This window comes from Callospermophilus lateralis, chromosome 1 (genome assembly GCF_048772815.1).
Source record: "Callospermophilus lateralis isolate mCalLat2 chromosome 1, mCalLat2.hap1, whole genome shotgun sequence".
NCBI lineage: Eukaryota > Metazoa > Chordata > Mammalia > Rodentia > Sciuridae > Callospermophilus > Callospermophilus lateralis.
Genome location: NC_135305.1, coordinates 54394506 through 54414338, shown reverse-complemented (window position 1 = coordinate 54414338; position 19833 = coordinate 54394506). Strand labels below are relative to the sequence as shown.

At 39.7% G+C, this 19833-nt stretch overlaps 1 protein-coding gene across 1 annotated transcript in view; it reads left to right on the top strand.

The window, feature by feature from the left end:
* The window catches only part of Pik3cg (phosphatidylinositol-4,5-bisphosphate 3-kinase catalytic subunit gamma), a 28423-nt gene that overhangs the window by 7081 nt on the left and 1509 nt on the right, over positions 1-19833 (top strand). Inside the window, exons 4-9 of the mRNA XM_076834608.2 lie at positions 9-112; positions 2586-2732; positions 4480-4570; positions 5546-5676; positions 6676-6787; positions 8430-8587. Of these exons, the coding sequence (XP_076690723.1) occupies positions 9-112; positions 2586-2732; positions 4480-4570; positions 5546-5676; positions 6676-6787; positions 8430-8587 (743 nt within the window). The remainder of the gene's footprint in view (positions 1-8; positions 113-2585; positions 2733-4479; positions 4571-5545; positions 5677-6675; positions 6788-8429; positions 8588-19833) is intronic.

Genomic DNA, 19833 nt, shown 5'->3' with positions numbered 1-19833 from the left:
ACTTACAGTTATTTCACAACTGAAGCAAAAGCTTGAAACCCTGCAGAATTCTAATCTCCCAAAAAGCTTTAGAGTTCCCTATGATCCTGGTCTGAAAGCAGGAACCCTGGTGGTAGGTATCACTTGGATGTCTATGTGTGGTTATATGTCTTGCAATGTCTGGAGTGCTTTCTAGGGTCCAGTGCTTAAAAGTTGATGTTTATATAGAGACAGGGAAGCTGGAGAGTCCATGGTCAAGCTTCTGCTAATAATCATTAGCTTCTGAAAGCTTCAAAACCTGGTAATTTTCCTTCCATCTTGTTTCAGATTAGCTTATTGAGATATCCTTTATGTACAATAAAATTTGTGCATTTTAAGTGTATAATTTGATGAGTTTTGACAAACATATGCTACCATATAACCACCATAATAATAAAGGTACATTTTAAGAAATATTATGGAAAAGTTCTTTCAAGTCACAAATCAACTGACTATATTATATGCAAGTCTACATACAAAGGCTCTCTGTTCTTTTCCATTAATCTAAATATCTGTCCTCAGATCAACACCACACACCCTTGGTTACATTCAAATGACAAACCACATTGTGAACAAGTAGAATCTTATAGCGGTACACTTCTATTAACCTCCTCCCAATTCTTTGTACTTTTTTTGTCATGCTGTTAACTTCTACAAGTGTTTATAAACCCCCAAATGCATTGTTGTTATTTTTGCTTTAAACAAAAATAGATTTAAAAGATTAAGCCATTTTAAAATGTTTTCCCCCATATTACCATTGGGCTACTCTTCACTGCTTTGCATAGACCCAGACTTTCTAGCTGGTATCATTTCCCTTTGACCTTTAACATTTTATATACTTTAGTTCTGCTACTAATAAATTCTCTCAGCATTTGTTTATCTTAAAAACTTTTCATTATATCTTCATTTTAAAAAATATTTTCACTAAATGAAGAGTTTTAGATTGATGTCGTCGTCGTCGTCTTCTTCTTCTTCTTCTTTTTCTTCTTCTTCTCCTTCTTCTTCATTTTCTTCTGGCTTGAATATTTTCTGATTCTAATTCTCTGTCCTTATCGTTAACTGTCTCTATACAACATATATTTTATTTTTCTGTAGGCTTCTTCTACGATTTATTTAATCACTGGTTTTCACAAAAGTGAATCTGATGTGCCTTCTTTATGTTGAGTCTCCTAGAGAGTATTGAACCTTTGACTTGGGGGTTGATAGCCTATCACATTTGGTACTTTTTCAACCAATGTTTTTCCTGTCCTCTCTTTCTGAGACTCCAGTTGCTATGTTCTAGACTGCTTGCCCATGGACTCAGTCTAGGTTGCCTTTTTCTGTTGTCTAGCCTCAAAAGTGTCCTGAGCAATCAACTGTTGCAATAAAAGGGTTCACTTTATTTGTCTTCCTTCTCTCAGGGGTCACAGACCTCCACTGCCTGCCACCAATGTCTGAAAAGAGTTATTTCATATATTTTGCCTAGTCCTATAGCTGTGTGTGACAGGACAGCAACTCCTATCATGGTTAAACCGCAAAGAAAGGAAAACCTTCCTCTCTTACATGATTAATTTTATATGCAGTTACTAGTAAATTGGCCCTATAGAAAAAACATATATCGTCTACTGTCCATTTAGAATTATGGTGGGAATTATGATATATTAATACAGATTTCAAAGTGTTTGCTCTTTTAAAAGACCACATCAGTGAATTTCACTACCATGTATATCCACAAATAATTAATTTAACAATGAATAAATAAATAAATGACTATGGGTAAATGGCAGAAAGACCAATAGAGGGAAGGAGAAGGAGAGGTACTGGGTCTTAATTAGAATAAGATATATTCCATACTTGTATGATTATATCAAAATGGGTTCAACTGTCATGTATGGCTAAAAAGAACCAATAAAATATAATAAAAATTGTTTGATCCATGGAGAATTCACTTTGGCTGAAAATTGTATGTTGTTTGGTTTTAGTTTTGATTTTTGAATGATGCCAAATCACGTTTTCCTCTACCTTAAATTTGTTTCAGTGTGTCAGGTGGAGGGATGAAAGAGGAGTGTTGTACTTGACTGCCCAGTTTTCCATTAATTTCTGTTAAATTTTATCTTGTTATCTTTGGCCTATTGCATCTGGTTCTGCAATAATAAGACACTGTGGTAGCATTAGAACTCTTTTTTAAAAGCTAAATCTTAGAGGGAGGCCAAACATATAAATAGATAATAGTGAAGTTTCTCTGGGTTAAAGGGAATGTGGGAGTACCAGTGTCCTGAGGGAGAAGCACAGGGCAGAATCTGCCACACCTCATGGCGTCAGCATCTCCATAGTCCCTTGATCTTCCTTGGAACACAGTTTGAGAACCATTGGTTGAAGTGTGGTGAATTTTCCCTAAAAAAAAAAAAAAAAAAAAAAAAAAAAAAATCTAGATTTGGTGAGAACATCTGCATTTTCCCCAAAGACTGAAAATCATTTCCCACCTAGGACTTTGTCCTGGTTATTTACAGTGAGGCTTTGCCAGAGAATCTGTGTCTCCACAATGTGTATTCAGCGCATGTAGGAAACACGTGACTGCTTTCTTTCAGATTGAAAAATGTAAAGTGATGGCCTCCAAGAAAAAACCCCTGTGGCTTGAGTTTAAATGTGCAGATCCTACAGCGCTCTCCAATGAAACAATTGGAATCATCTTCAAACATGGCGATGATCTGCGCCAAGACATGCTTATTTTACAGGTAGGTTGATGTTAAGAAACATTTTCAATTATCTGAAAAAAATAATTCTGTATTAGATTTAAAACATGCCTTATACCAATTTCATTCCCATTCCGTTCTTTCACATGATAAACACTATTCAGAAGCTACATAATATAGTTTTAGTGTGAGGAATATGGCTGTGAAATGTTAGATACCCAATCCCACGAACATCACTGTTCTGTCCGTTTCTTGAAGATTCACATCCAACATTCCTCGCCTCTTTTTCATACACCCCCTTCTGAGCTTGGTAACATCAAATGTAACCACATAAACCTGCAGTACCCAGTTTATTCATAGACATATCTACACACTCATAGGCACTCTCCTTAGATACATTCCCTCTGATGCACATACACAAACTCAAGAGAATGATTTGATGGGAAGGAGAAAGAAGGTGAACAGGGAATGAGAAATTGTACAGAGTGAACGTGATATTACGGCGAAGCTGAATGGCCAAGTATCGATGATGATCATTTTCATATTTTCTGACATATCTATATAAACTTCAGCTTCAGAAATCTGTAAAGTTGTATTCCCTAGATTTTATTTGCTCAAAATTGTATAGGTAACAATTTCTAAAACTTAATATGGTTTATTTGAAATAGAGAAATCCTATTAACTTAAAAGTAAGCTATTTAAGAACTGGTCATATTTTCAATTCTAAGATTCTGTTTTTACTTATTTCTAATATGCAAACAATAATACCCTTGCTTTGCTTTCTGTCAAGAATGGTATGAGTATTGTCTAAGAAGTGGTTTTTCTAGTTCCTTTTATTGTTTTTTATTAATTTTGTTGGTGCATTATAATTGCACACAATCTTGGATTTCATTGTGATAGATTTATATATGCACATAACATAATTTATTCAGTTTCATTCCCCAGAACCTCCCATTTCCTCCATCCTCACTCCCTCTGATCCCTTTCTCTACTAGTCTCCTCCAGGAAATATTTTTTTAAAAGAAAAAAAAAGAAATCCTTCAATTCTTTTTCAGGTTAATTCAATTTCAAATTAATCTGTAAGATTTCTTGAATTGTTCAAAGATGAGCAATTCAAAAACACAAAAATTTGTCTGTTATTTCTCTCATTTTGAGGGAAAGTTTGCCCTTGTCTTTTGTGTCCTTTGGCTTATTATTGAGGGACAAGTTTAGCAGCTAAAGGAAAGTTCTCTAAGTCTTTGTTCCTTCACCTGCAGAAAGGGAATAATAACCATATTCCCAATATGAGGTTAATGCAAGAACCACACATAAAAAACCACCCAATAAATGTTAGCTATTATTATCATCATTGTTGTTACCGTTATTTAGGTCTAGCCTGAGTGTCTTATGGATATTAGAGTAATAGATATGTGTCAGGATATTAGAGTTATGGTGGGAAAATATCCATGGCAGAGTAGAACATACTGAACAGGTAGATAATCAAACATGACTAAAACCTACTCCAGAAGAAATCCAAAGTACATCTCAGACTGAAATTAACAGATGTCCAATGAGGGAAATTTGAGAGTACCAAGATGATCAGTAAAAGTAGTTTTTACTTAAAAATTTTACATTCACTTAGATATTTTGTGTTACCAGATAAGACTGCTGTTTTTTTGAAGGATAAAAAATATATATGAAGTAAATACACTTGTGTGTGTGTTTGTATGTGTGTGTGTATACACACACACACACACACACACACACATATATATATATAAAATAGAAACTCTTCTGTTGTGATGCCCAGATTCTGCGAATCATGGAGTCCATTTGGGAGACTGAATCTTTGGATTTGTGCCTCCTGCCATATGGTTGCATTTCAACGGGGGACAAAATAGGTATGTGATTACCTCAGGAAATGAATATACCACTCAGCTAATTTTAAAAGATCATAGTTCCCTTGGTGTAGGCATTTAATAACTGAAAAAATAGGATCATAATCCATATAAAGAAGAAGAAAATGTTCCCAGGCTGGTGAATGTGCCTCTCAATTTAATATGGATATGTTGAAAATACATGAACGCATGATTCAAGTCCTTGTGACTGTACATGGAAATGATTTCAATAAGAACTTGTTCCCTTCTCTTTACTTCACCTCTAAACTTTAACTCATTTCATTACACATTAAATTTTTCTCTCACAAATAACATTTAAAATTAGACAGAAAGATCTGTCACTTATTTTTAAATTCCAGAATTCACATTATTAAAACTATTACACTCTCTACTCTTAGGTACTTTTATAGACATTTAATATTTTAGTTTCAATCAAACATACTTTTATGTAAGCTTCTGATATGAGAACAGTGCAAAACCATTTACATTTGACCCTATAATTTAAAAAGGAAAAGGTACAGAGCACTGGGTGAGGTAGGTTATTCTCAGCACATAACTGCCTTTACTCACTGCTGATCAAAACCAACCCTTTTCCCTTGCATTGAGGGATATTGTAAGAATATCCCATACAACTTTCTTAAAAAAAAAAAAAAGCACAGATATGGAAAACAACCCTCTCATTTACTTAAAAACAAGCACAAAATTGGGAGGCTGAGGCAAGAGAATCAAGAGTTCAAAGCCAGCCTCAACAAAAGTGAGGCACTAAGCAACTCAGTGAGACCCTGTCTCTAAATAAAATACAAAACAGGGCTGGGGATGTGGCTCAGTGGTCAAGTGCCCCTGAGTTCAATGCCTGATACAAAAAAAAAAAAAAAAAAAAAAGTCCCCTCTGTTCCCTACTCAACAAAGACAAGTTGCCCCCACTCTGGGTCAGGCGCTAGGCCCCCTTCTCCATCAAACTCCTCATCCTCAATGTAGGAATGATCGAGATCGTAAAAGATGCGACAACAATTGCCAAAATCCAGCAAAGCACAGTGGGCAACACGGGTGCGTTCAAAGATGAAGTCCTGAATCACTGGCTCAAAGAAAAATGCCCCATCGAAGAAAAGGTGAGCTGTGCCTCCCCGCTGCAGAGGTCCCTTACAACTTGTCATTTATGAAGCAATAGTGGTTCCAGGTTTTCAAAGAATTTTTCAATGAATTGCATCCCCATATATTGGTGAATCCTTTACTGGTGAGGAGGTGGGGAGGCTTGAGGGCTTTTCCCTGATGACACAGCACATCTATGTAAAACAGAAGTGCTCAGTTCCCAACCCCATGATCATTATCTTTGGCTTTGATTCCCAGGCACATTTTGTATACAATTTGGTTCTGTAAAATAATCTGTTAGCACTTTTTATGGCTATTTTGTTGTTGTTGTTGTTCGGCATCGAGATTTAGTTACTCTGTATAAATTCTTTCCTACCTAGGAAATACCACATGCCCAACGACATAATTTATAATTTACCACTGCACTCTAATATAAATGGTAAATTATGGATGGGGAAAATGTCAGTTCCACCATCTTCTGAAGTGCATATGCTGAATCCTTCGCAAGCTGTGTGGTTGGGCTGTTTGGCTGTCATCTGAAGTTCTACCGCACAGGATTAGCACTTCTCATTTGCATGGTTAGCAGTCATTTGGGGAGGAAATATAATTAGCAGTACTTATTAATCTGTTATACATGTGGATTTGTGAACCCATGCATACTTGTAAATGGTCACAAGCAAAACATGTTCACTGATGGAGAAGAAATTACTATGGGTTCCACATTCTTGTGAGCAAGTGATGCATGCAGAGGAAGCAAGCGCTTTGATTAAATTTCTGTTGCCCTTTGACTCATGTGTCCTCCTCGTGCTGTTGTGATGTACTGAATCTTCACCTAAAACATAAGCACAGCAATGTGAAAATTGGCGCTTGGTAGATATAATGCTAATGAAATCAGGCACAAGTAACTTGCTCTCTAAAAATGGTTCCCAGAACAGTGTCTTTCTGGAAATCATCTGTAATAGATTCATGTTGCTCTTTGTAGTTAAAAGACAATTAATATTCTGATGCATTTTAATTAGTTTCAGGCAGCAGTGGAGAGATTTGTTTATTCCTGTGCAGGCTACTGTGTGGCAACCTTTGTTCTTGGAATAGGCGACAGACACAATGACAATATTATGATCTCAGAGACAGGTGAGTTTATCTATTGTAGAATAACTTATTGTGGCAAAACACACATAACAAAATTCTCTATTCTAACCATTTAAGTGTGCAGTTCAGTGGACACTGAGCACATTCACATTGCTGTGCAAGCATCACTGACGTCCATCTTCAGAATTTTTTCATCTTCCGCATCTGAAACGCTGTCCTCATTAAACACAGCCACCCCATTCCCCCACCCTCCCATCGCAGAGAAATTTTTGAGTTCAAGGCCAGAGCACAGAGTGAGAAGGTATTATTGTGTAGGGACTCTAGTGCTGTGATCACTCTACAGAGACCACCCACCTTGAGGGCAGAGGACTGAGTAAAGGAGGAAAAGGCCGTTAGAGCTAGAAAAGTAGAGTAGGGCATATCTCAGGAACTAATGAAGGTAGGGGTGATCAGCAGTATCAGCTATTTCAGAGAAACAGTAAAAGAGGGGGAAAAAATCTCAGAGATACCCTCAAATCTGAAATGTGCTAGGGGCAGTGACAGACACCTGTAATCCCAGCAACTCAGGAAGCTGAGACAGGAGGATCAAAAGTTCAAAGCCAGCTTCAGCAACTTCACAAGGCCAGAAGCAACTTAGTGAGACCCTGTCTCTAAATGAAAAATAAAAAGGGCACCAGGTGAGGTTTCACATGCCTGTAATCCCAGCAGCTCCAGAGGCTGAGGCAAGAGGATCTCAAGCTCAAAGCCAGCCTCAGCAAAAATAAGGCGCTAAGCAACTCAGTGAGACCCTGTCTCTAAATAAAATACAAAATAGGACTGGGGATGTGGGTTGGTAGTTGAGTGCCCCTGAGTTCAATCTCCAGTATCAAAACTTAAAAAATAAAAATAAAAAAGACTAGGGATATTGCTCAGTGGTTAAGCACCCCTGTTTTCAACCCCCAGTTCTAAAAATGAAAAAAAAAAAAAAAGTGAAACATTCTGTCTGCCTAACTCACCCCATCTTGCCAGTTCACTACCCAGTCTAACAGTGCCCAGTAGTGGCCACCACACCACGAAACTTTTCTAAATGTGATTTGAACCAATTTCAGAGTAGAGTCTGGAAAAAGCATGAGAGGGGAACAAATTGCTTACTCCCTGTGAGGATCGGAATAAAACAAAATAGGCAATACATTTTTGGACTATAGAAATGATAAAAGACCAAATAAATGAGAAGAAGTGATGTGGAGAAGGTGTGATGGTAAATATTGACCCAAAGGAGTTTCAAAATGAGTTATTTCTATTGTGGGGCTTAGGAGTACAAGCCAGAGTACAACATCAGGCTATCCTGAGTTACATGAAGGGCTTAGGGGAGTTTTAAGTATAATGGTGACATATTAGCCAGAGAGTTTTGATTTCTAAGAATAATTTTGAGGTGATAATTTTTAACTTTTTAAGGCCATTTGTCATCTAAAGAACACCAGAAAGATATCAAGAACAAACATATTTGGTTCAAAGAACACTTTGTGGTTACTACTTTCACACACCTGCTAAGACCAAAAATATGACAGACTAGTAACACATGTAACAGATGCTTTCACCCAAGGTAGCTCATTTTCAGGCCACTTAAAAATTATCTCAAGAAGTGAATTGTTATTACAAGCATGTATGCTGGTGTAATAATGTCAGATATTCTTTTTCTTTTAAGGAAACCTATTTCATATTGACTTTGGGCACATTCTTGGGAATTATAAAAGTTTCCTGGGCATTAATAAAGAGAGAGTGCCATTTGTGCTCACCCCAGACTTCTTGTTTGTGATGGGAACTTCTGGAAAAAAGACAAGCCCACACTTCCAGAAATTTCAGGTATGTCACCCGCCTCTTTATTTCCTACGGAGAGTACCAACCAAGCAGGTGGTGTGTGCATCTGCTGCAGCTTTTACCTCCCAGCCCACTTGGAGGCTCATCTAGCCTCTGCCCCCATCCCCTTCTGGCATGGCCAACCTTCCTCCTCCCAGTTACCTCTATTCATTCATTTCCCAAGAGCAAGGCTGTGCTTCTCAGCCATCCTCCCACCTAAAACCAAACAGGAAGTAGAAACATTCCATAAGCAGTGGGACTGGCAAATACAGAGCTCAGGTTGATGCTGGTACTGAAGAGGCCTTTAAGGAAGGGCACCTAGTGAGAAATTTAGCCATTGGATATTTATCTATTGAAGACACTGACAAAGGATTCAAACTTCACAAATACTTTTCAGGCCACTCAAAACAATCGTGAGCTTCACTCGGTTTTTGCTACACATGTGTATTTATCACACTACTAGCACGGATTCTTGTTGTGCCACCATATGCATATGCGTGTCTTGCTTTCATAAAGGGCAGTCTCTTCTCTCCTTGGGAATCTCAGCAGTGTGACCCAGGTTCTACAAACAACTCTGGTTTGTCCTGCTTCCTTCATGAGCCTACCATCTCCCTGGGAGTATTCAGATTCTACTTCCTTTCTCGTTCCTGCCTGGTCTGTACCCAGTTTTGACTATTGAATATTTCAAATATCCAATGGAGAACATTTCGCACTTGTTTGTGGACAACACAAAACAGAGACAAAGAGCCATTTGCCTTTAAATGAACTCCCACCCATCCACCCACCCACCCACTCACCTTCGCCGCCGCCCCCCCCCACCCCGCCCCCACCATGGTAGTCTTACGCTTGGTTTGATTTGCAGTGAACATCCCAGGGACAAGTGCTTTTCCTGAGTCTCCTCTTGAGTCCACTGTGACTCTTGGGAGATGACATGGCCCTTGAACTTCCTTGGGACAGGTACTCAGATGTGTGATTTGTAACCTGTGTGTTCTGGTTTGTTCTGGCTGGTTTTCCATCTGGTAATTACAAGACTCACCCTCCCACAGTTCCAGTGGTGTTGTCAGAGAAACTGAGATCTCTGCGGCCAGATGGTTTTAGGATTTTTACAGTGTGTTTTTCTGTATAAACTCAATTGAGCTTTAGACTGTTTCCAGGGACTTGACACATTTCAGTCCTCTTTTTCTTTAAAGCTAAAAATCATATATTTTGACAACTTACTGGAAGAGATAATGGTTCAAAAAAAGAACCTGGAAGAGTTTCACCATTTAAAGGAGGAAAAACACTCAGTTCTACTTTCCTGGAAGGGAGGTTCATCTGACGAGATTCAAACAGCCATGGTAAACTGTGATTCAGAGAGTCAGACAAAGCCAGGAGCTTGACCTTATCCACTGGCTCTCCTTCTCTCTGGATGTACAGTCTCTTCCTTTTTTCCAGTGATGTTCTCAAGGCTGACTGCCCATTTGTTCTGTTGCTATCAATATCCCTGTCAGGCCCATGTCAACCTTAAGATCCATCAGCAACTCCCTTGACTTTTGTTTTGGCTGCTGTAATTATTTTTCAGTTTCAAAACATTCTTTAATGAAAAGATCTTTGTTATGAGGAGGCCAAGGAAAGATTTCCTGCCCCTACCAGCAATTTCCACCCAAAGCTATATTCATCTGCTCTGAGCTTATTTATTTATTTATTTATTGTACCAAGGATTGAACCCAGGGACATAACCACTGAGCCACATTTCAAGCCCTTTTAAATTATGTTTTTATTTTGAAACAGGTCTCAGTAAGTTGCTTAAGACCTCGCTAAGTTGCTGAGGCTGGCTTTGAACCTGAAATCCTCCTGCCTCAGCCTCCTGAGCTGCTGGGATTGCAGGCATGTGCCACCGTGCTTCAGCCTGCAGTGAGCTTTTGCCCAGTCTGTCCTCTTGCGAAGAGCTATTCTTCATCCTTTGTCACCAAAGCTTGTTTCTCAGACTGTTAAAACTTCCTTCATTAAAGCAACACCCTAGTCAGTGGGCACCACCAAAAACACATCTTTGTGAATTCTGTGGTCCTTCCATGTACCCAGGTTTTGAAGCACTTTTCTGCATTTTGAGTGCCCCCATTGAGCCTTAAACACAGGTAGAGAGCAGAGTGTAGCATGGTGGGTGAAAGGACAGCTCTTGGAGCAGACAGACTTTGAGTCTGAATCCTAGCCCTGCTCCTTAATTGCCTGTGTATGATGAAAACTACTTTCCCTTTCAGAACCTTGCTTTCTTCTTCTGAAAGGGGAAGAAGAGCTGCCTCGTGTGGTTTTTCCAGGAATTATTTATTTGCTTGTTATCTTTTAATAAAGATAAAAGGGTTATTTAGCTCATAGTTCTGAGGATTCCTACCCAAGTTCAGGCAGCCCCACGTCTGTGAGCATCAGGCGAGGGCACTGGGTGGCAATGGCAAGGAGCACTTGTTGGAGCAAAATGCTCACATCTGCAGGCAGGAGGCAGAGGTAGGGGTTATTTAAATGAAATATGGAGCATGCTTAGCCTAGACCCTGGACAGTAGTAGAGACTCAGTAAGCCACTGCCAGCCTGGTTATATACATCACAGTAGGTTTTCAGACTTTGAAAACTTTTAAATTGAGAAACGGTTTTCAAAATAAGGTGACATGTAGAACATGACCAAGTGACATGTTCTGGTTAAAGACGGAGTACACCCCCACCTTCTGCTTCCCCTTCCACGCTCCCCTTCTCTGCTATCCTCCCTTCTTGTCCCACCATCTTCCTCCCTCACAAGAAAAGGCTGAACAGCATCATGTTAAATTATACACACACAGAATTTCCAAAGTTTCCTCATTGACAAAGATGGGCAACCAAACCTTCGTTGTTCAACTCTGCCCTTGGACAGTTGTTTTTTTTTTTTTTCCTTTTTGTTTCCTTTTACATACTGCTAAGGCAGGGGTTTCTGTTTCTGAGTTGTATGTTTCCTTTTTAAATTGAAGTTCTTCAAGCTCAGGGACCAAGTCTCTAAACTCTATCAACAGTGTCTCATAATCTTGTAGAATAAAGCAGCCAGGTTTAGGGAAGTGTCATATCCAGTATTTTGAATTAAAAGTGTCTTCATTTCCAGCCAGTTGCCAAGTTTGACTCTATAAAGTTAATTAAGACATGCTGCATATTTGATTAATCTATTAAAAGGGTGGAGAGAAGTTGGCCCACTTTTTGTTAAGGGTGAGGTGAGCTTTCGCCACAAAGAATTGAAAACATGCATTTGCTGGTGACCAGAGGAGGGAAGTAAGAGAACTGAAAGAGGAAGGCTGTGCTTTATCTCATCTCTCTTCCTTCCAAGGAAGCTAGTTTAGCCTGGGACTGTATTCGTAAGTTACTTCTTGAATAGGGGTAAGTTCAGGAACAAGCTAGAATTAGAGAAAACCAAGGCCCACCGTGTGAACTTCAGGGTATCTGTCAGTCTTTGGAGCAACGTCCTACACACAGGGTGTTAAACTGACATATAGTAGTGATGAAAATTTTGATAAATAAATTCCATTTAGAAAAATCTCACTCTTACTGAAAATACTTTTTTTAAAGGTAAACTGTGGTTAACCCCCTGGTAATTTATTTTAGACCACTTTATTTTACATTTCAATCAACAGCTATAGAACATACGGAGCACATAAACACATTCATATCAATGGCAAATGAAATCTGATTTCCCATTTATTTGTATTTATTTGATGAGTTTTTTCTAAGTTTAAAAGTAGTGAATGCTTCTTTATTAAAAATAAAAGACAGGAATGTATTCTAAAATATCAGTAAGCTATCAAAACCCTTGTGTCCCACCTTCTAAAGATAACGCTGTCAACATTTCAGTGTTTTTCCTTCATTTTATCAAGTAGTGTTTGGTCTTTTAAAAGGTTGTAGATGGGGCTGGAGATGTGGCTCAAGCGGTAGCACACTTGCCTGGTGTGCGTGCGGCCCGGGTTCGATCCTCAGCACCACATACAAACAAAGATGCTGTGTCCGCCGAGAACTAAAAAATAAATATTAAAAAATTCTCTCTCTCTCTCTTTCTCTCTCCCTCTCCCACTCTCTCTCTCTCTCTCTCTCCCACTCTCTCTTTAAAAAATAAAAAAAATAAAAAAAAATAAAAGGTTGTAGATAGGGCTGGGGTTGTGGCTCAGTGGTAGGGCACTCGCTTGGCATGTGTGAGGCCCTGGGATCAATCCCAGCCCCACATAAAAATAAATAAATAAAGTAAAAAAATCCATTGACAACTAAAAAAATATTTTAAAAAAAGACTGTAGATAATCAGAGTTTTCTCAGAAACTGAAGTTAAGAACTAGATATATTAATCCCTCCCTTCAGACTTCCACATAATGGTAGTTTTGTCACCTTGAATAAAATCTGAATTTGGAAGTTTGGCCTGCAAGGCCCGTGCTGGGGGGCCTACCTGCTGTAGCCTCATCCTGGGGTCAGCACCGCCACCTTCATCCGCTGCCTCCCCCTACTCCTCATGTGAATGAGTCTCTGTCTTCCACATCTTCCACTATCCCGAGCCATCTCACGGGTCAGGCTTTCTGTCCAGAAGGCCCTCACTGCCTTTACGTCTCATTTAAATGCCATTCTTCAGGGGAGCCTTCCAACCTAGGTCCCCTCCTGTAAGGCTTTGCCACAGCCCCTTCTCCATTTCCTGCACTATCACAGTGATTTGTGCCAATATGTTGCTTGACTCTCCCTTCCCAGACAGCAGGCTGTGTGCAGCAGGGCCACATGGGTCCTGTGTCCCTTATGTGGAGCCTGAGACTCAGTGAGCACTCAGAAAGTGTTTGCTGAGTGAAGGAACAAAATGGGGAGGGGCAGTTCCTGCAGAGGGCGGAGTGGGGTTCATTCTGGCATCTTCCTTCCCTACCATATGTTGTATTCTGAGTTTGTGAAATAGTTCCTCGGGCACAGATTGACTAGCTACCAGTATGGAAGGTAATAAGTCATCACAATGCAGGTAACAACACATCCTCACATCAGATGAGGAACTAACCCTAATTATGAAACCCAGTGTTTTATTAAATAATACAAATATGGAAGTGTCATTTAATGTCTGTTCACATTTGTGTGGAGATTTCCTTACTGAGATAAATATTACTTTTCCCCCCAAGCAGGACAGTAATCTATGCGCAGAGAACGGAACATGGAATACACACGTGTAGGAGGTGTCCTATATGGGACAGTTTTTTGGGAACATGAACAACTTGTTCTTTCAAAATGATTATTTTAAAGATGTTCTCTGCACACAGTCAACTCTAAGCAAATGTATGTAGATAAATCTGGTCATCAGGTGAAGTGAACAATATTTGTAGCCACAGTTGTACAAAACAGGCAGTTTGAGGAATGTCCCTAAATGGCGCTTGCCCCTAGATGTCACTGTTAAGAAGCATTTCATGAAATAGTCTGGAGTCTATTTATTGTGTTATTTTAACCTAGGCTGACTATAGTTTCCTTGCCAGTTTGACCAGGCCTTGCCAGTTTCCAGTCCCAGAAGTCTTGTCACCATTCCAGGATGACAAGGCTCCACGCTCAGCTGCATGCCCAATCCCTTTGCGGAGTCCTGACCTGGGACGTTTTGATTTTTTTTTTTTTCAATTGTAGATGGACACGATACCTTTATTTTATTCATTTATTTATTTGTTTGTTTGTTTATTGGATGAGGATCAAACCCAGTGCTTCACACATGCTAGGCAAGCGCTCTACCACCAAGCTACAACCACAGCCCCTGACGCAGGAAGTTTTTAAGAACCCTTACCCAACTGAAGTCCATCTCTGCTGTAGCCTATTCTACCCCTGGAGCCCAGGTTGGTCTGTTTGTGCCTCAGTTCCTCCACCAGAAGCCTAACCTACCTACCTCTAGGTCCAGGGCCCTGTCCCCTCCTAAGCCCAGCCCCAGGGACCACAGAGACCTCACCACCTGAAACTCTTCTAAAAACTGCAGCCACTCACCATTACTTCCTTACTCTGACTCCCCTTCCTTCGAGTGGGAGTCCTCACACTTGTGTACAACTGTGACCTGTGACCTGCCAGTTGGCCTTTCTCAACCTCCTACTCCATCCTGTTGCACTCATCAGGCCCTGTTCACCACATCCAAAATAGGAAACTGATTCTCATACTCTTACTAAATACCTGCTCTATTTCAGGAGCTGGGCCAGGCACAAAGAAGGGTCAAGTATCGCCCTCAAAAAGGCACGATGTCTTTCCAGCTTAATCCCCTTCATGTATAATTGTTCTCCAGTTCCTCCTGGTTTTTAAAGAGGTGAATCTTGCCCAAGACTGAACTTGACTACTGCATATCAAGCATCCATCCATCTCACCTACATAGCTCAGCTACAGTTTGGCAGACACTGCTGGGCAGAGGCACAGCTCCAGAATGCAGTAAGACCAAGATGTACATTACTTTGTGCTAAGGAATACTTTGTGCTAACAGTGGTTTGCAGAGGGAGCAATTAATCCTACACTGGAGGATAGAACTATTCAGAGAAGGAAGTGTTTTTATCGAGCCTTTAGGGCTGAATTCAATTTTATTTTGTCAGACTCATTCAGGGAAGAGAAGGAACATCTAGACAGAACAAAACTAACATGAGGGAGTGCATAAAGTTAGAAAAGTACGTACAATCGATATTTAGGGAGAAAAAGTACAATACCCCAGTATGAATGGAACATAGGTTTCTATGGAATGTGTAATAGAACTTGAGTCAAGAAAGGAAATTTGAATCCAACTTAAAATAGTGCATAGGCTGGACTAGAGGATAGAGAGCGGAGCAAAGCAACGATGTTATTTGGAGCTCAATCGATTAACCACAATTATTCTAATTAAGGTCTATTATAGGTCAAATGGGAGATGACAAGTTCATCTGTCACATTACACAAAATGTGCTGAGCTGATTAAGGATTCACTCTTGGGATTTTTACCCTGGTGCATTAGTTAGATCTCATCAATCCCAGTGAAGAGACTCTCCGTACTTCACTCTCTGTGTTATGGATTGGAAGACACTTGCCTAGAAGGGTCCAGCAGCAGCTACATATAGGGGGTTGAATATGTTGGTGTGAAATTTCCGCTAGATGCAGACTTGTGTGAGCTTGTCAGATTGTAAGGACTTTGTTTAGCTTATTGAGTTTGATCACTATTTTAGAAAAGATATGAATCCATATATGGTGATGTATAGGCTAAGGAACCAGCATGCAGCATCCCCATTGCCTGCTACTTTGAAACACTAATCAAGAATGATCTTTCACCTAGCATTAGCCTCTTAATTCTAGTTTCTTTTAGAGAATCGTTTTGTCACCATGAGAATATTTTGAGGACTTCATTTGCCATGTTACAGAGTATATGCTCCATAGATGCCCTTGTAAAATTTCAATTGATTTTGGTTTCTAGAAAAGCAGTGTTTCTCCTAAACAAATAGGTTTCAAAAAATCCTCTAAGCATTGGATAAAGAAATGAATTAGTTTCCTTTTGGTTAGAGATTTATTTGGAGACAACCTATATAGCAAGTCTACAGAGTTTTCTGTGTGTGGTTTTAAATTAGTTTATTTCTCTGGCCATTGTGAATCATTTCCTTTGTTATTCCTTTTCTTTCTCCATCCACCTCTCACTAATGTTGTTTTGACTTTTATGTATCCAAATAGTTCACCTTAAATCCTTTTTACAGCAAGACTGGAAGATACACACACACACACACACACAAACACACACACTCCTTCCTAATATAGACTATTCTGAATAGTGACTAAAGTAGAACAGCTTAATTGTAGTCTTTAGGCTTCTAATGAGTTTCTAGCTAAATATTTGAGATAACAGCATAGTCCTTTCCTTTGCAAACAGCTAGTCTGAGAATTACTTTCGAGTCTATGAAGATATGAATCCTAATACAAACTCAACACGTACGTGGCTAAGTGTTGGGCATCCTCTAGTTCAGGTTTATCAGAGAGTGATGCTTCCTGCATTATTAGGGCTATTAATCAGTGACCTTCTCTGGTTGGCCAAAATCACTCCTAAAGACATTGGCTAGCCAATTTTAAAATAAATAAATAAATAAAGTCCTTTACTGTAAACTGAATGTTTTCTCTCTCTCTCTTCTGTGTCCTTCCTTTGGCAGACAGAGGTAACATTACGATTTAGGAAAAGTCAGTGGGTGGGAACTTTTTGTTTTCATTGATGAATTTTTGTGAGCATCTCTCTCTCCCCTCAGCCTTAGATTCTTTCCCTGGAGTTTCTATTTTATGGTCCTAATATTACTTCTTTGTTTTTGTGAATATTTCACTTCCACTTTAATTCTGGATGAGAATGGGGGATTTGACTGTAAGAACAAGTATTCCCTGTGACCCTGGACAGTCTGCCGCAGTCACAGCTCCCCAGTGGTTAAGAAACTAGGAGACGGTGTTCAGCGGTCCTTTGCTTCTTCTTTAGCAAACTGATAGGTGGGGCAGTTAGCAAATGGATTCAAAGTTTGGGCCCTGAAATGATAATAAATTCCTTTGGTTTCCAAAATTTACAGGGGTGGTAGCTTTGTAAAAACAATCCTTCCTTTGGTAACTTAGCTGCTGTCATTAAGGCATTTAAATCAACAATGAAATTAAGAGCAGATGTACTACATAGGCTGGACCTCTTTATTAGCTACTAATGACGTTAATGATAATTCACTCTCATTAACAAGTACATTAAACCAAATCCCCCAAATCAGATTCTTCCCTTACCTCTTCTTTTCCACTCAATAATACAGAGCCTCAAAATATAGTTGGGAGGAACTTTTGAGGTCAACGACAGGCAGCACTGGCAGAAGGGAAAATTCTGACAGCCGGTAACTTCTGTGTTCTGGATTTTCCCCCGAGTTCCCAAGCCACATCCTCAGAGTCTCTCAAGCCACAGGCCCCTGAGCCCAACCTGCATGATCAGGACAGATTCACAGATTCCACCCTGGTTGGGTGCAGAGGACAGAAATGAAACTTCTAGGGCTTGAGTGGGTGGAGCAGGCTCCACCAGGCCTCTAAGGCAAGAGGACCACCTGCAGTTGTAGCCAGGTGCCACAGGCTTCCATCCCACCCACTTCAGTGGGCCAGTGAAGTCAACTCTCCCCCCAGCACTCGGTGGAGGGGGGCCCATCTCACCCCCTACAGCTTCGCCATCTAAGAAGATGTTTTGGACAGACAGAGGGTCTAGGTGGGAAAGTGACCTCCTTAGCCTTGATAAGCGTATATGTGTTCAATAACGCAAATCTGCAGAGTATTTAGTAGTGATGGTCAACCAGTCACCTAGCATTTAAATCTTACCACAACTATATGAAATGGATGCAGTTTGTTACTGTTATTATTGTTGTAAGAAAACTGAGGTCCAGAGAAGTTAAGTGAATTGCCTGATGATAGACAGCTTGTCAGTAAGAAGGCCAAGCTCTGAATTATACAGCAAAATGTGACTCCGCTGTTAACCACTGCTCCACACAGTGTCTTAATTTAAGCAAAGGATAATTAAATCTGCACTGAGTCTCTAAGTCTGCACAGCCGGTCAGAACTTGTACATTGTGTCCAACGAGTAAGGAGCATGCAGTTAAACTTGGGGAGGAAGTTTTCCTTTCTCATATAACAGACCCTTGTGTGTGAAAATCAGAACTAGCCAGAACATATCAGAGCCAAAAAATATCAGTCATATAGACTGGGGATGTAGTTTAGTATGAGGCCCTGGGTTGTCCATCCCCAACATCACAAACACAAAAACAAAAAATACATATATCATTTGTATGGTGGGGGAGGTCTTTAAGAGAAGCAACACAGTTCCTTTCCCTTAATGAATCTCTTTGGGTAATGCAGGAATCAGTATGTCAGTCACCACCTAACAATTATTTACTGAGCACCTATGGATTGGTGTGGTAATAACTTGGCCTTGGGTTAATTTCCCTCCATGAAAATTTCTGATTAAAAAGAGATTGACCACACAGTGGGCTCACCCAGCACGGGATTTGCCTAGAGCCCCTAGTATGTAAAAGGAATAGGAAATAATTAAAAATCAGAATGTACTCTAATTCAGAATTGAAAGGCATCCCCACAAAGCCTGTGTGAGAATCTTGAAAGTTGGCAAATTAATGAGACTGTAGCCTGAGGTGAAGTCTGCACTTAGCCTCTGTAATTACAAAGAACCAAGACAGACCTCTTTGGGTCCTACAGATGAGCAAAAGAAAACGATTTCTGCACATCGGTGGAGTCATAAAGAATGCAAGAGCACTAATGCACTGGAGCCGTGGCCAGGGGACAGCTGAGGCCTGGGCTGCAGCAGGAACCATCCAAATAGACTTTTGAGTCTCTTCAAGTCTCCTGCTTCACAAGTAAGCAGAGAAGAGATGGTAGGAGAGGGAAAGAACTGACGTGTCCTGAGCTCTCACAATATGCTGCCCTCTGGCCTCAACGAAGTCTTGTTAAGTTGCCCAGGCTGTCCTCAAACTTGCAATCCTCCTGTCTTAGCATCCCAAGCTGGGATCACAGGCATGCGCTCAGGGTAATTAATTAAATATTATAGTTTGATAAGGTGTTTTAATATCTTCTATGGCAAACTTTGGTTTTCATTATTGTACTTTTCCAAAACATTCTCTTGGACCCTAACTATTCTGCATGAACTATATCTGAGTTTAAACACCGATAAAGATTTTTATTGAAATTTGATTATGTTTATAGACTAATCCAAGAATAAGTTACATCTTGATAATTAGCAATTTTATCTTTGAAGAACATCGCAGGTCACTCCATGTATTTTAAGTTTTATTTTATGTAACTCAGTAAACTGTCTTACCTTTTTTTTTAATGTTTTTATGTATGTGTCTATTCTAAGTCTCATGTTCTCATGTTATAAAATTGGGAACTTTGCATCTTTTCCTATGCTTTGGGACAATTTAATGACATAATTGTACCTGTTTCTCACTAAGTAGGCATAACTCACCTTTATCACCTGCTCCAAAGCTTTTTTGGGACAGCATCCACCATCATATTTTTAAAGCCCTCTCTCTCAGTATTCAGAATTTGTATTAAAATTTCAAAGTTCACTCAACAATTTTGAGAATCAGGCAGTAAAAAGCTAACTCATCTGCTTTCTTAGAATAGAACAAAGTGCAAAATAAGGATAAAACTAAATCTCAGACACTTTTTTCTTTCACTTCTTTGGATTTCATTAGCTCTTGGCAAACATGGTTTTTGCTTACATAAAGTTTATTGATTCCTGTATGGTGCTCAAAAATGACTCATTCCTCTTCAGAGA